Source organism: Xenopus tropicalis, chromosome 2 (genome assembly GCF_000004195.4).
Source record: "Xenopus tropicalis strain Nigerian chromosome 2, UCB_Xtro_10.0, whole genome shotgun sequence".
Classification (NCBI taxonomy): domain Eukaryota; kingdom Metazoa; phylum Chordata; class Amphibia; order Anura; family Pipidae; genus Xenopus; species Xenopus tropicalis.
Genome location: NC_030678.2, coordinates 10771680 through 10788353, shown reverse-complemented (window position 1 = coordinate 10788353; position 16674 = coordinate 10771680). Strand labels below are relative to the sequence as shown.

Here is a 16674-nt window from a genome sequence, read left to right as displayed (position 1 = left end):
GGGGCAGAGAGTCTGTATCTCAAGCAGTGGGTGGGACTAGAACACTCTGATGGGATATTGCAGGGGAGGGGCAAAAAGTCTGTATTTCAAGCAGTGGGTGGGACTAGAACACTCTGATGGGATATTGCAGGGGAGGGGCAAAAAGTCTGTATTTCAAGCAGTGGGTGGGACTAGAGCCCTCTGATGGGATATTGCAGGGGAGGGGCAGAGAGTCTGTATCTCAAGAAGTGGGTGGGACTAGAACACTCTGATGGGATATTGTAGGGGAGGGGCAGAGAGTCTGTATCTCAAGAAGTGGGTGGGACTAGAACACTCTGATGGGATATTGCAGGGGAGGGGCAGAGAGTCTGTATCTCAAGCAGTGGGTGGGACTAGAATGGTCTGATGGGATATTGCAGGAGAGGGGCAGAGAGTCTGTAATTCAAGCAGTGGGTGGGACAAGAACACTAATGGCAGCTTATGGGGGGGGGGGGGGGGGGGGTGTCTGGGAAAGCCAACCCATGCCTTTTCAGCTGAACCTGCAGAAAATCCCAGCAGGCTTAGCTAGACAGAATGACAGGTTTGGTGATAGCTGCTTTATTATGATAAAAGTTGTGATAAAACTGTACTTTTGTGTTGCTTTTTCCTGGCTTGTTTAGTTAAATGTATATCAATAAAACTACATTCTCTGTTTATTATCCGGTGCATGTGTGTTACAGGCGCGTGACTTCATAGCCCCCGGGGGCACGGGGATAATTGCAAAGCCGTCCGTTATTTATCTCACTGCATTGTTTCTGGTGCTTAGAGGGTTAATTGAGTGCTGTACAGAAGGAAATCTGCCCCAAACTGCCTGCCTGCCCTATGAACTCTTCAGGTGCCCCCGGGCTCTGCTTACATGCCTGTCATATAGGGGCCCCTGTGCCCCCAGCGTGCGCGGAATAAACATACACAGATGCTGAGCTGGGGGTTTATTAACATGCATTTAATTTGATATAAACACGGACATTCTAATAATAATAATAATATCTTTACACACAATCAGCACATGATAGATGGAAAAGAACCTTTGCCGGCACTTTATATCTAGTTCCAGCAGCTGGCCCCCCTTTCCTCAGGATCCCCGAGCCCCCCGGCCCATGTTTATTATTATCCTTTATTTATATGGCGCCAGTGTGTTATACAGCACTTTATACAGATTGTCCATCATTTGCACCAGGCCCAAAGGGGATCTACTGGGGGGGAAACCAGAGTCTGCAGGGGAGACAAACACGTCTCCATTTTATATTTTTTGAATTAGGGGTGCTGCTATTATGGGTACAGGGGGATCTCCAGTCAGGGACCCAGTGGCATAGGGGCCCCGGAGAGGGGAAGATTCGACTCCTGGATTACAATGGGGACAGGGTGTAGGATGGGTTTGGCAAATTACTCCTTGTAGATTGTAAGCTCTTTTGGGCAGGGCTCTCTTCACCTCTTGTATCGGTTACTGATTGCTTTATATATTACTCTGTATGCCCAATGTATGTAACCCACTTATTGTACAGCGCTGCGGGATATGTTGGCGCTTTATAAATAAATGTTAATAATAATAATAATAATAAAAAAAAAATAGGGCAACAGTGGTATAACTACAGAGAAAGCAGACCCTGGGGGTACAGGGGGTTCTTTTGGGGTCTGCTTCTTCACTTGCAGGTATGTGTGGCGGGGGAGGAGTTCTGGTGACCCCCAAATTTGCTTCCGTCATGGGTCACCCACGATTATGTGAAGAGGGGGCCCGGAAATATGTTTTCGTTGGGGTGGGGTGGGAGTAGGCCCCCAAAGTTACATCCCCGGGGGGAAAAATGAGGGCCTTATCCACATGCAGGGCTTTTTTTATTGGAGCTTCAGTAACCTCTGGGCTTATAACTGGGGGGAGGGACATGTTAAATGATTAGTTTGGGGGCCTTCCATCACTGATGTTGGCCCTGTGCCCCCCCTTTACAGATTAGTTATATGATATACTAGCGCAGTGCCCTCTCTAACTGTCATGAGAAGGGGGCAAAGTGCCTGCTTAGCCTCACCCAAATGTAACAAAGCCCTTCTCAGACTTAGGGTAACCCTATGGCACCCCAGAAAAGGTGGAGACTCTACTCTACTCTACTGGAATGGGGGAGAGGGGCTGTCCCTTTTATATATGGTGGAATTGAATGGGCGCAGCGGGGAGGGAGGGGGCGGAAGGATTAGGTTATGGAATGTTTTTCTTTGCATGATATAATAAGGAGAAGGGTTATTTACGCATTGGTGCATATGTAGCACATTCCCATGCTCTGCTTGCCATCCCCTCAATGATCCCGCCATTCCTCATAGTCTGTCTGTTTGTTTGTACGTAGTCAGAACTCCATGGCGGAACGAATAAACCCTGGCAACAGCTACGTGTATAAATCCCTCTCCGGATGCCAAAGAGCAGCGCGGGCAGATTGCAGCCATATTTAGTGGAGTGGTTGTAGTAAATAGACATGATAAGGACTCCAGCTGTTCCCTATTGGTTCTGCCTAGGAGCGCGCTCATTGATTTCTGCTGCTTCTGTTAGACTGGGTCATAAACCGTGGCACGCTCCATAAACCTTCCCTTTCCCGCAGCCATAACAAGTCCTTTTAATTACATACAGGGGCTGCCAACTTGTTACAGTCTCATTATCCTTTATATTCACCAGCGCCTTACAGAGATGATCATTCCCATCAGTGGAGCTGACAATCTATATCCCTATCACACACATTAGGGTCAGTTCCATAGGGAGCAATTAACCTGCTTATATGGTTTGGGAAACCAGGGTACCTGGAGGGAACACACACAGACACAGGGGGAACATACCAACTCCTTGCAGATAGTGCCCTGGCTGGGATTGAACCTAGGTCCACAGTGCTAACCCATTGTGCCAGTGTTGTATAATCACCTTTATATCCAGGTGTTTTTGGCCAAGATAAATAGGGGGTCATTCTAGGGAGTTATATTATGACAACTACAATTTTTTTGTCTCTGTGCATCATGTTTGTACCCCCTTTGTATTCTGGGGTACTTTAAAGGCCATGTAAACCTCTCTCTGCCTAACACAAAGAAATGTAGTTCTAAGCAACTGGCTTCTGCTACATTGTTTGCATTAGTTTGGGGTAGAAAGTTTCCGAATTACCCACCAGATGGGCAGTCCATGGGTACCCTGCCTGGGTATCTGGGTCAGCTACGGGTCTGAGACCTCCCACCCACCCCTGACCATTAAGCATTTTTTTCCCTGTACCTGGTTGATTCACCTCCATAGTGACATCACTTCTGATCAATAGTGACATCACTTCTGATTAATAGTGACGTCACTTCTGGTTTTTTGGGTCCATGGGTTGAGTGTTAAGTAAATGATTGCATGTAGGGTAGCGGGCTTGGCTAGAGGGCATAGCAAGCAGGGTGGTGGGTGCTGGTTGGGTAGCGGGTCCAGGTTGGGTATGGGTCTGCCCAACTGGACCCACACAGGACTCAAAGGCAGATACTGATTTCAGTAGTAATAATATTTATATTTTAAGCAAGAGGCGGGTCAGTCACCCAAACAAAGGGATATCAGAGCAGAGAATCCTCTGGTATGTTTGAGGGGGTGGGTTCCATGCAAACTTGCATATATATAAATAATCTATGGCATCTCCCTGGTATTGCGAGCCGGGCACGTGTGCCAGTGGCACCATCAGAGCACAAATCCGACTGTGTTTCCAGGGACTGGCATTTTCTTTTACTCGCTTTACTATAAGTGTGTGGTACGGAGCCCTGTCAATGGGTTCTTTGCTTTACTGCCCGGGAGTGGGATGGGAGTTATGGGAAGCTCTTACTGGGCTCCGGGCGCACAAGAGAACGCTCCATTGTCCCCTAGGGATGGTCCGACTCTGAATTACACACCATGAATCATGGGAGAAAATGTATTTCTGGGCAACTTTCCGACATATTTCTGTTACACATTCTCCCTGGTTTTAACATGTGCCAGTGTCATGGCTACTGAAAGCAGTGTCTGTCTGTCTGTCCCTGTCTGTCTGTCTGTCCCTGTCTGTCTGTCCCTGTCTGTCTGTCCCTGTCTGTCTGTCTTTCTGTCTGTCCCTGTCTGTCTGTCTGTCTGTCTGTCCCTGTCTGTCTGTCCCTGTCTGTCTGTCTGTCCCTGTCTGTCTGTCTATCCCTGTCTGTCTGTCTATCCCTGTCTGTCTGTCTATGTCTGTCTGTCCCTGTCTGTCCCTGTCTGTCTGTCTGTCCCTGTCTGTCTGTCTGTCCCTGTCTGTCTGTCTGTCCCTGTCTGTCTGTCTGTCTGTCCCTGTCTGTCTGTCTCTCTGTCCCTGTCTGTCTGTCTCTCTGTCCCTGTCTGTCTGTCTGTCTGTCTCTCTGTCCCTGTCTGTCTGTCCCTGTCTGTCTGTCTGTCCCTGTCTGTCTGTCTGTCCCTGTCTGTCCCTGTCTGTCCCTGTCTGTCTGTCTGTCTGTCCCTGTCTGTCTGTCTGTCCCTGTCTGTCTGTCTGTCCCTGTCTGTCTGTCTGTCCCTGTCTGTCTGTCTGTCTGTCCCTGTCTGTCTGTCCCATCTGTCTGTCTGTCTGTCCCATCTGTCTGTCTGTCTGTCCCATCTGTCTGTCTGTCTGTCCCATCTGTCTGTCTGTCTGTCCCATCTGTCTGTCTGTCCCTGTCTGTCTGTCCCATCTGCCTGTCCCATCTGCCTGTCCGTCTGTCCCTGTCTGCCTGTCCCTGTCTGTCTGTCCCTGTTTGGTCTCTGGTTCTCCCTGTAGCAGACATTCCCCCCCAAGCCATTTCCATGCTATTGTAATGCAAGAAGCAGTGAAGCCCTACAAGCTATAAGGAAGGGTTGGGTATCTAATATCATATTGAGTGTTTGTGCTCGAGATAAACCCTGGTGGCTTCTCCTGCCCCATAGGGAATAGTGGGGGGGGCAGTTGTGTGCCGGGACAGGACCATTACGACTTGTTCTTGCTCTGAGATTCAGGCTGCGGCCGGTTCCTAGATCCTCTGATAACAACGTGTCTGTATTTATCTGATTTACGTTTGGGTAGAAATTTTCCATTACTCTAATTTGTTGCTGGTGAGATGGCTATAGAGTGCTGTACAGCAGCCCCATCGGGCAACGCATTTAATAATGCAGCCAGGTCTTCTGAGCTGCCTACCCTAGTGTGTGCTCTCATAGAGTGTAAGCTCCACTGCAGCAGGGGCTGATGGGAATGGGATAGGGACCTTAGATTGTAAGCTCACTGGGGCAGGGACTGATGGGAATGGGATAGGGACCTTAGATTGTAAGCTCCACTGGGGCAGGGAATGATGGGAATGGGATAGGGACCTTAGATTGTAAGCTCCACTGGGGTAGGGACTGATGGGAATGTGATAGGGACCTTAGATTTTAAGCTCACTGGGGCAGGGGCTGATAGGAATGTGATAGGGACCTTAGATTGTAAGCTCCACTGGGGCAGGGACTGATGGGAATGTGATAGGGACCTTAGATTGTAAGCTCACTGGGGCAGGGACTGATGGGAATGGGATAGGGACCTTAGATTGTAAGCTCCACTGGGGCAGGGGCTGATGGGAATGTGATAGGGACCTTAGATTGTAAGCTCACTGGGGCAGGGACTGATGGGAATGTGATAGGGACCTTAGATTGTAAGCTCACTGGGGCAGGGGCTGATGGGAATGAGATAGGGACCTTAGATTGTAAGCTCACTGGGGCAGGGGCTGATGGGAATGTGATAGGGACCTTGGATTGTAAGCTCACTGGGGCAGGGGCTGATGGGAATGTGATAGGGACCTTAAGGTGGCCATACACGTGGCGATCTGACGATGTTTCGTACGACCATCGGTCGCACGAAACATCGTAAGATCCGCCACACACCATTCAGGGCTGAATCGCCAGGTAAGGAGGTAGAAACAATAGGATTTCTACCTCCTTCTGCCGATTCAGCGCTGAAGGGAGAATTTTGGTCAGGCGCCTTCTATGGCGCCCGATCAAAATTTTCAAACTGGTCCGATCGGCGAGTCGTCCGATATCAGCAGCTTCCTGCGATATCGGTCGACTCGCCGACATGCCATACATGCACCGATTATCGTACGAAACGAGGTTTCGTACGATAATATCGGTGCGTGTATGGCCACCTTTAGATTGTAAGCTCACTGGGGCAGGGGCTGATGGGAATTTAATAGGGACCTTAGATTGTAAGCTCACTGGGGCAGGGACTGATGGGAATGTGATAGGGACCTTAGATTGTAAGCTCACTGGGGCAGGTACTGATGGGAATGTGATAGGGACCTTAGATTGTAAGCTCCACTGGGGCAGGGGCTGATGGGAATGTGATAGGGACCTTAGATTGTAAGCTCCACTGGGGCAGGGACTGATGGGAATGTGATAGGGACCTTAGATTGTAAGCTCACTGGGGCCTAGTGCCCAGTATATATAATTTATATAGTAAGAGCGTTCTTGTGCTATAATTAAATGCTGTTTTCCTTCCTTGTTATCTTCCCAGCAAATAGGACAAAGGTAGGAGAGCAGCAGTTTTCCATTCTGCTTTAGGGAACATTACACGCAGGTTTGACCGGTTTATTTGGGCACCGGCGGCACTGATAGCCGGATAGGGACTCGCCAATAGCCAGACGGGGAACATGTCCCATTCCAGCCCTCGATGGACTCTCGTATGGGTTGCGTGACGTTACGGAGAGCCCATCAAATCGTGCAAACAGCGGCTGGGAAATAAAACAGATCGGATCCAGCTGCGAGTGTCGCTTTATGGCCAGGTTTGGGGGATATTTATAGGAATTACTGGGAAAACAACAAGCCAATTGGATTTATGTAATCTCTCTTGGTCCTGTAACAATGTGTTCCTCTCGCACCACGGCACGTACGGCTGTAACCGCTGCACTCTCGGCTGTTATTTATACTATTTATACTATTTATACAGCTCACATACCATTGTTTCCCTGTAAAATACGTCCGGTCGTACATTGATCTTATATAAATACCTACTGACGCTGCTTTGCCTTAAAGGAGAGTCACCTGTTCCGAACTGTAGTGTTGTTTCCTTCAGGGGCCCAAAGTAGGGAGTGTAGAGGCCCCTGAGAGCCAGTTAGGGGGGGATTTGGGGTGAGTGCTTATTTGTACCCTGGGTACCCCTGGAACTATAGCGGGGTGACTGTTACCCCAATGTTTCTATATATCTGTAACCTTGTTATGGGCTAAGGGGGCCCAGCCTGAAGGCCAGTTAGGGGGGGATTTGGGGTGAGTGCTTATTTGTGCCCTGGGTACCCCTGGAACTATAGCGGGGTGACTGTTACCCCAATGTTTCTATATATCTGTAACCTTGTTATGGGCTAAGGGGGCCAAGCCTGAAGGCCAGTTAGGGGGAGATTTGGGGCGAGTGCTTATTTGTGCCCTGGGTACCCCTGGAACTATAGCGGGGTGACTGTTCCCCATGTTTCTATATATCTGTAACCTTGTTATGGGCTAAGGGGGCCCAGCCTGAAGGCCAGTTAGGGGGGGATTTGGGGCGAGTGCTTATTTGTGCCCTGGGTACCCCTGGAACTATAGCAGGGTGACTGTTACCCCAATGTTTCTATATATCTGTAACCTTGTTATGGGCTAAGGGGGCCCAGCCTGAAGGCCAGTTAGGGGGGGATTTGGGGTGAGTGCTTATTTGTGCCCTGGGTACCCCTGGAACTATAGCAGGGTGACTGTTACCCCAATGTTTCTATATATCTGTAACCTTGTTATGGGCTAAGGGGGCCCAGCCTGAAGGCCAGTTAGGGGGGGATTTGGGGGGAGTGCTTATTTGTGCCCTGGGTACCCCTGGAACTATAGCGGGGTGACTGTTACCCCAATGTTTCTATATATCTGTAACCTTGTTATGGGCTAAGGGGGCCCAGCCTGAAGGCCAGTTAGGGGGATTTGGGGTGAGTGCTTATTTGTGCCCTGGGTACCCCTGGAACTATAGCAGGCTGACTGTTACCCCAATGTTTCTATATATCTGTAACCTTGTTATGGGCTAAGGGGGCCCAGCCTGAAGGCCAGTTAGGGGGATTTGGGGTGAGTGCTTATTTGTGCCCTGGGTACCCCTGGAACTATAGCAGGCTGACTGTTACCCCAATGTTTCTATATATCTGTAACCTTGTTATGGGCTAAGGGGGCCCAGCCTGAAGGCCAGTTAGGAGGGGATTTGGGGTGAGTGCTTATTTGTGCCCTGGGTACCCCTGGAACTATAGCAGGGTGACTGTTACCCCAATGTTTCTATATATCTGTAACCTTGTTATGGGCTAAGGGGGCCCAGCCTGAAGGCCAGTTAGGGGGAGATTTGGGGTGAGTGCTTATTTGTGCCCTGGGTACCCCTGGAACTATAGCAGGGTGACTGTTACCCCAATGTTTCTAAATATCTGTAACCTTGTTATGGGCTAAGGGGGCCCAGCCTGAAGGCCAGTTAGGGGGAGATTTGGGGTGAGTGCTTATTTGTGCCCTGGGTACCCCTGGAACTATAGCGGGGTGACTGTTACCCCAATGTTTCTATATATCTGTAACCTTGTTATGGGCTAAGGGGGCCCAGCCTGAAGGCCAGTTAGGGGGGGATTTGGGGTGAGTGCTTATTTGTGCCCTGGGCGGTGCATATGTTCTGTATTAGCTTTGCTGATCTCTGTTAGGCCCCCCTAGAATAAGATTTATTGCTTGCACGGCTGAGGCTTTCAAATACTGGCATCTTCTTTTTCTTTATACACGTAAGTTAATTCATTTAACTTAATCTAGATATTTATATATATATATTTTTTTTTTAATTCGGGTTTTAGTTACATGTTTGTATAAAACAGCACAACTGGAAATTTGAAATAGGAAGTGAGGCTAAAAGGAACTCTGAGAGGCTTGAAGATCTATCCAGATAATATTCAGATAATATTGGCAGAGTCCTCCATAAACTCACTGATAAAAGAAAGGCTTATTGGGATCGGTCCCTCACTCCAACTAAACTAATATCTATGAATGACCCCCCACACCCCGAGGCTGCAGTGAGTGATCAGGTGACTTTGTACATGGCGGATATGTCCCATAATGAAACTTGGGAAAGAAATATTGGGCCTGTTCAGTATCTAAACATTTTGTTGAATATTCTTCTTCTAGATGAACATCTTGGTGGACACGGGAAGCAGTAATTTCGCTGTTGCTGGCGCCCTAAATCCTGACATTACGACGTTCTTCGACTCAAAGTTGTGAGTATTAATCTATGGAATACTGGAATACTGGTGGCTGGGAGTGTAGGGAAACACACCATCTTGCCTCTAGCATTGCCATTGGCTAGTGTTTTCCCAGCCCGGACACTAAAGATAGCATTAGACTGTATGTCAAGGAGTATGGGGACACCTACTTGTCCAACATCAACCAAGGGTATTCATACGAAGTTGCCCCTCCCTTTGCTGCTGTAACTGCCCCTGCCCTTCTAGGAAGGCTCCCATTAGATACTGGAACATTGTTACTGGGAGTTGCTTCCATTCAGCCTCAGGGGCATTAGTGAGTTTGGGCAGTGATATTGGGGTCAGGCCTGGTTCACAGGTAAGGTTCCAGTTCATCCCACAGGGGTTCAGTTGGGTTGAAGTCAGGGTTCTGTGCCGGCCATTTGAGTTTTGCCACTAGTCAGTAAGGAGAGTCCACATACAGATACACTGGGTCAAACCCATGGGCAGTAACCCATGGCAACCAATCAAATTGTTGCATTTATTGTTCTACCTGCAGCTAGCTGAAAAAAAAACACTCACTGATAGGTTGCTATGGGCAAATTTGCCCAGTGTTGATAAATGTGCCGAAAGTGGATAGACGGCCCATAGCGTATATTTTCCTCCAGCCTATTTCACCCGGCCAATAAGCACCCACAAACCTACCTGCTGCCTCCCATTGTATAGCTGAGTAGAACCAGTACCAGTACTTTGACACATTTCCCAATGAAGATAGTTTTGGGCGAGTGGTAGCTCTTAGGGCTGAAATAGGCCGGTATAGAAGCACAGTTTGCCATAGCAGCCAATCACACGCAGCCTACTAACGTCCCCTTCAGCTCTAACACCCAAGTGCCCCATGTGTGACTCACAGCTCAAAGAGAGACTGTTGCTGGGCAGCCATTGGGCAGACAGTCTCGCTGGGCAGCCATTGGGCAAACAGTCTCGCTGGGCAGCCATTGGGCAAACAGTCTCGCTGGGTGACCTCCCACTGTAACTGCACCTTCATGTCCGGACTGCTGAGCTGTACGGGGAAGGGACAGCCGGGTGAGGAGGAGTCCGGTTACACTGTTTGTACACGGCACATTAATACCTGTCAACTCGATAAGAACTTAAAAGGCCAAGCTAAGCCAAAGCTCTTTCCAGTGACAGCTTTAGCCAGGCCCTGAAATCCTTCCTGAAGCTGGGGCTGTAGTACATAGGGTGTGTCCCTACAGTTTTATTGTTACTTCTAATCTTTCTGTTTAGGACCTCCTGCATTTATATTCCTGATTCTCTTGTTGCTACGTTAAATTGGAACCTAGTAACCAGATAGCTTCCGAAATTCCAAACTGGAGAGCGGATGAACATAAAGCTAAATAATTCAAAAAACACAAATAATAAATAAAGACCAATTGCAAATTGTCTCAGAATAGACAACATACTCTCCGACACAGTAAAAGTTAATCTGAAGGTGAACAACCCCTTTAAAGAACAGACGTCAATTAAACTTATGATAATGGCTAATGAATGTATATTGGGAAGAATGACACTTTCTTTCATTAGGCAAATGGCAGTGCTGTATCTCTGGGCTTATACAGCAGCAGGTGAGGGTGTAACATTCCATAGAGATAAGACTTGGGTGCTGCTGTGCAGGGAACAAGATGGCTTTAATGGCTTTTATGACCTGAAAAATAAATATATTGGGAGATATATGGCTCTGTGGGGGCAGGGGGTATAGACAGGGTGTATAAAATAAATATATAGGGAGATGTATGGTTCTACGGGGCAGGGGGTATAGACAGGGTGTATAAAATAAATATATAGGGAGATGTATGGTTCTACAGGGCAGGGGGCATGGACAGGGTGTATAAAATAAATATATAGGGAGATGTATGGTTCTATGGGAGCAGGGGGTATAGACAGGGTGTATAAAATAAATATATAGGGAGATGTATGGTTCTATGGGAGCAGGGGGTATAGACAGGGTGTATATAATAAATATATAGGGAGATGTATGGTTCTATGGGAGCAGGGGGCATGGACAGGGTGTATAAAATAAATATATAGGGAGATGTATGGTTCTACGGGGCAGGGGGTATAGACAGGGTGTATATAATAAATATATAGGGAGATGTATGGTTCTATGGGGGCAGGGGGCATGGACAGGGTGTATAAAATAAATATATAGGGAGATGTATGGTTCTACGGGGCAGGGGGTATAGACAGGGTGTATATAATAAATATATAGGGAGATGTATGGTTCTACGGGGCAGGGGGTATAGACAGGGTGTATAAAATAAATATATAGGGAGATGCATGGTTCTATGGGGGCAGGGGGTATAGACAGGGTGTATAAAATAAATATATAGGGAGATGTATGGTTCTATGGGGGCAGGGGGCATGGACAGGGTGTATAAAATAAATATATAGGGAGATGTATGGTTCTACAGGGCAGGGGGCATGGACAGGGTGTATATAATAAATATATAGGGAGATGTATGGTTCTACAGGGCAGGGGGCATGGACAGGGTGTATAAAATAAATATATAGGGAGATGTATGGTTCTACAGGGCAGGGGGTATAGACAGGGTGTATAAAATAAATATATAGGGAGATGTATGGTTCTACAGGGCAGGGGGTATAGACAGGGTGTATAAAATAAATATATAGGGAGATGTATGGTTCTACAGGGCAGGGGGCATGGACAGGGTGTATATAATAAATATATAGGGAGATGTATGGTTCTACAGGGCGGGGGGCATGGATAGGGTGTATACACAGGGCAGCAGGGAGTAATAAAATATTCATGGAATTCTCCAAATGGAGAGATGAAAGCAGAAATAGGGAGTAGTTGTCAGTGGGAGAAGCCTGCAAGTCTGCTATTTGCTTGTTACAGGGGAGATAAGGATATTATGGGCTGTAAAGAAGGGCTCTGGGGCCTCCACCAGTCCCGACCTTATCTATCACTTTTGTTTCTGTTCCTACATATATAAGTTCTGTGACTATTTGGTGGTGTTTGGGCTTCAGACTGTGTATTTCAGTGATCTGCAGGCAGGTCAGGGGCAGGCAGGTCAGGGGCAGGCAGGTCAGGGGCAGGCAGGTCAGGGGCAGGCAGGTCAGGGGCAGGCAGATGCTCTGGGGCAGCTTGGCGGAGCGCTAATTGCCTGTTCTAATGCTGTTGTTTTATTGGGGCAGTGTGCCTGAAACACTATTTGTGCAAGTGGCTGAGGCCTAAAGGTCCCCATACACGGGCCGATTCTAACTGCCGATATGGGTCCCTTAGACTGATTCAGCAGCTAATCGGCCCATGTAGGGGCACTACCTACGGGCCTGCCCGACCGATATCTGGCCTGAAATCGGGCAGATATCAATCGGGCAGGTTAAAAATTCTAGTCAGATCGGGGACTGCATCGGCTCGTTGATGCGGCCAGTCCCCAAACCGACTGTGCCTATACCCTTCATTATAATTCCATCGTTGGCCCCAGGGCCAAGCGATCGAATTAGCCTACACGTTCCCTGATATCGGCCGCCCGTAGGTGGGGGATATCGGGTGAAGATCCGCTCGCTTGGCGACATCACCAAACGAACAAATCTTCACGTGTATGGGGACCTTAAGAGGGGCCCATGATGACCCTGTACAGCCTGGGGCTGCAGATAAGTTATGCACAAACACCACGGACATTCAGAGTAGACCCATAAAGAGGCCAATATACTATATATACTATATACTGTATATGGCTGAGCAGACCCCAGGCTGAATGAATGTGTAGCGTACGAGGGGCCACACATGAAACCTGCAAGTGGAATTCCTCTGTGGGTGGCGATGTTGCTGAGGGAACATATTGTGCTGCTTCTGATCAGTTGGGAGGATTCTCATTTCCATTATATTGCCCCCCCCCCCCAGGCTCCTGTGTCATTGGACAATGCCTGACTTAATTTCTAAACTTTTGTAGACTTGTATTTGCCCTTTAGCCTGGGCTTCCATGTGGCATGTTGTTACTGTGACTTTCCCAAGACTTGTGGCTTTATCTCCCCTTTGTTGTGGGGGGGGGGGGGGGGGGTCAGCCTTCTTGTAAAATAGAGGCCATTGCTATTAGTGCCATAAACAAGGAATCCTGTGCCTTAATGACTGTATTGTGATTATCCTTTGTTTATATAGCGCTGACATTCCCATCAGTCCCTGCCCCAGTGGAGCTGACAGTCTAAAGTCCCCATTACAGTCACACACAATAGGGACAAATCTATTAGGAGTCAGTTAACCTACCTGTATGATTTTGGAATTTGGAAAGAAACAGAGTTTCTTCCCAGTCTTTCAGATATTTCCTTCTTTTTCTATTTTTTTTTCTATTATTTCTCCATTCCATTCTCCAGAGCTGCATACACTGCATTTATCCCAGTGTCAACCCACTGCCCCCTAGTGTTGTTTTAAGGAACTGCAAATATTTGGCAATTACGCTCGGCATTCCTGCCTTACGCTGAAATCCACCTGTGCCAACACTTTTGCCTGTTAAACTCTATGAGAAATCTGGTTAGTCAGTAAAATTGCCCCAATGCTGGCCTAATATTGAGACTGATGTACGAATGGGGCTCCGGGATGTTTCTCTCGGCCGCTGCTGTGAAACTGTGAGCGATAGGATTCTGTGCTGGAAAAGCCAACGGTCTGAGTCCTTGTTTTTACTTGTTTTCTGCTGTTTACTTTCACTTCATCATGTTTTGCTCCCTGCCTGCAGCCTCATTGGAGCTCATTGTGGAATGTCACAGAACTGGTTGGGTCTCAGTAACTAATACACATGCATAGGCCAGGCACATTGCTCTATGTATTGCCCCAACAGGGTGACTGTTACCCCAATGTTTCTATATATCTGTAACCTTGTTATGGGCTAAGGGGGCCCAGCCTGAAGGCCAGTTAGGGGGGGATTTGGGGTGAGTGCTTATTTGTGCCCTGGGTACCCCTGGAACTATAGCAGGGTGACTGTTACCCCAATGTTTCTATATATCTGTAACCTTGTTATGGGCTAAGGGGGCCCAGCCTGAAGGCCAGTTAGGGGGGGGATTTGGGGTGAGTGCTTATTTGTGCCCTGGGTACCCCTGGAACTATAGCAGGGTGACTGTTACCCCAATGTTTCTATATATATCTGTAACCTTGTTATGGGCTAAGGGGGCCCAGCCTGAAGGCCAGTTAGGGGGGGATTTGGGGTGAGTGCTTATTTGTGCCCTGGGTACCCCTGGAACTATAGCAGGGTGACTGTTACCCCAATGTTTCTATATATCTATAACCTTGTTATGGGCTAAGGGGGCCCAGCCTGAAGGCCAGTTAGGGGGGGGATTTGGGGTGAGTGCTTATTTGTGCCCTCGGTACCCCTGGAACTATAGCAGGGTGACTGTTACCCCAATGTTTCTATAAATCTGTAACCTTGTTATGGGCTAAGGGGGCCCAGCCTGAAGGCCAGTTAGGGGGGGATTTGGGGTGAGTGCTTATTTGTGCCCTGGGTACCCCTGGAACTATAGCAGGGTGACTGTTACCCCAATGTTTCTATATATCTATAATCTTGTTATGGGCTAAGGGGGCCCAGCCTGAAGGCCAGTTAGGGGGGGGATTTGGGGTGAGTGCTTATTTGTGCCCTGGGTACCCCTGGAACTATAGCAGGGTGACTGTTACCCCAATGTTTCTATATATATCTGTAACCTTGTTATGGGCTAAGGGGGCCCAGCCTGAAGGCCAGTTAGGGGGGGATTTGGGGTGAGTGCTTATTTGTGCCCTGGGTACCCCTGGAACTATAGCGGGGTGACTGTTACCCCAATGTTTCTATATATCTGTAACCTTGTTATGGGCTAAGGGGGCCCAGCCTGAAGGCCAGTTAGGGGGGGATTTGGGGTGAGTGCTTATTTGTGCCCTGGGTACCCCTGGAACTATAGCGGGGTGACTGTTACCCCAATGTTTCTATATATCTGTAACCTTGTTATGGGCTAAGGGGGCCCAGCCTGAAGGCCAGTTAGGGGGGGATTTGGGGTGAGTGCTTATTTGTGCCCTGGGTACCCCTGGAACTATAGCAGGGTGACTGTTACCCCAATGTTTCTATATATCTGTAACCTTGTTATGGGCTAAGGGGGCCCAGCCTGAAGGCCAGTTAGGGGGGGATTTGGGGTGAGTGCTTATTTGTGCCCTGGGTACCCCTGGAGGTACCTGAAGGCCAGTTAGGATTGCACTAAACATTATTTCTCTGACAGGCTGGATTTCTCAGAAACACAGATATGAAATGATCCTCCCTTTCTCCTTTTGCAGGTCGACATCGTATGAGCCCCTAAATACACAAGTGACAGTTAGATACACACAAGGCAGCTGGACCGGGCTGCTCGGGAAGGATGTGATCTCCATGCCCAAAGGAGTGAATGGCACGTTCCTGATCAACATCGCTTCGATCTTTCAGTCTGAGAACTTCTTTCTGCCCAACATCAACTGGCAAGGGATCCTAGGCCTGGCATACAGCACTTTGGCAAAGGTATTTTTATTTCTTACATAATGCTGAAACACATATATATTGGCTTCAGTGTAACGTTATAGACCAGGGGGCCCAGCTCTGATTCTGGGAGGCCATATTTGCAGGGCAGAGGGAAGTCATTAAAGTGAAGTCAGTGCTTTTTGGCACTGCTGCTTTTGTAGAGTAAAACTATAGCTACAGAAATTGGGCGAATCTGATGAAACGCAAGACATAGAAGAGAAGTATGTATGTATGTGTATATATATATATAATTATGTACGCAGTGCTGTACAGCAGAACAGATTAATAAAACAGGGGGTTATTACAATAATAATAGATAAATTCAAAGTATAACAATAAATACAAGGTACAGTTGCAATAAGTTAAGAATCAAAGAGGATGGAGGTCCCTGCCCAGTAGAGCTTGCAATCTAAATGGTGAAGTGAAGCTGTTCTCTAGTTTAGTACACGGCACTTTCTGCTTATGTGCTTATTAATATGAGTGGGAGTAGCCATGATGGCTCGTACCATTTCCACACTTGAATGAAACATTCGCCGAGGGATCTAGTATAATTCCTGGTTGACTTTACCAGTCAGCAGGGATAACTGTAGAATGTGCAGATTTTTGACCATCCGGGCACATGGAAATAAGTGGTTGGGAGTGTGGGAGTTTGTCAGTGCCCATAAATACAGATGATATGTGCTTCTCCCAGCCCTCAAGCTCCGTGGAACCATTCTTCGATTCCCTGGTTCAACAAGAGAACATTCCCAATATATTCTCCATGCAGATGTGTGGGGCGGGCCAGCCCTCTCCTGGCATTGGCATCAACGCGGGCAGCCTGGTGAGTATCATACGTGTAGCTACTTCATTCAGTGTCGGCAGTAAATCAATGAACCATGGATTCTCCCCACAAATGGGTCACACACATCTTCCCTTCCGGTCAGGGCTCCCAGTCCCAGGCCAGAGATGTGATCCGACTGCCGACCTGCTCAACTAGTCTCTCCTTCTG

General features: G+C 48.0%; 1 protein-coding gene across 1 annotated transcript in view; it reads left to right on the top strand.

Annotated features, from left to right (window-relative positions):
* bace2 (beta-secretase 2) overlaps positions 1–16674 on the top strand; it is a 45451-nt gene that overhangs the window by 18513 nt on the left and 10264 nt on the right. Inside the window, 3 exon segments of the mRNA NM_001142118.1 lie at positions 9119–9207; positions 15470–15686; positions 16378–16506. Coding sequence (NP_001135590.1) covers positions 9119–9207; positions 15470–15686; positions 16378–16506 — 435 coding nt within the window.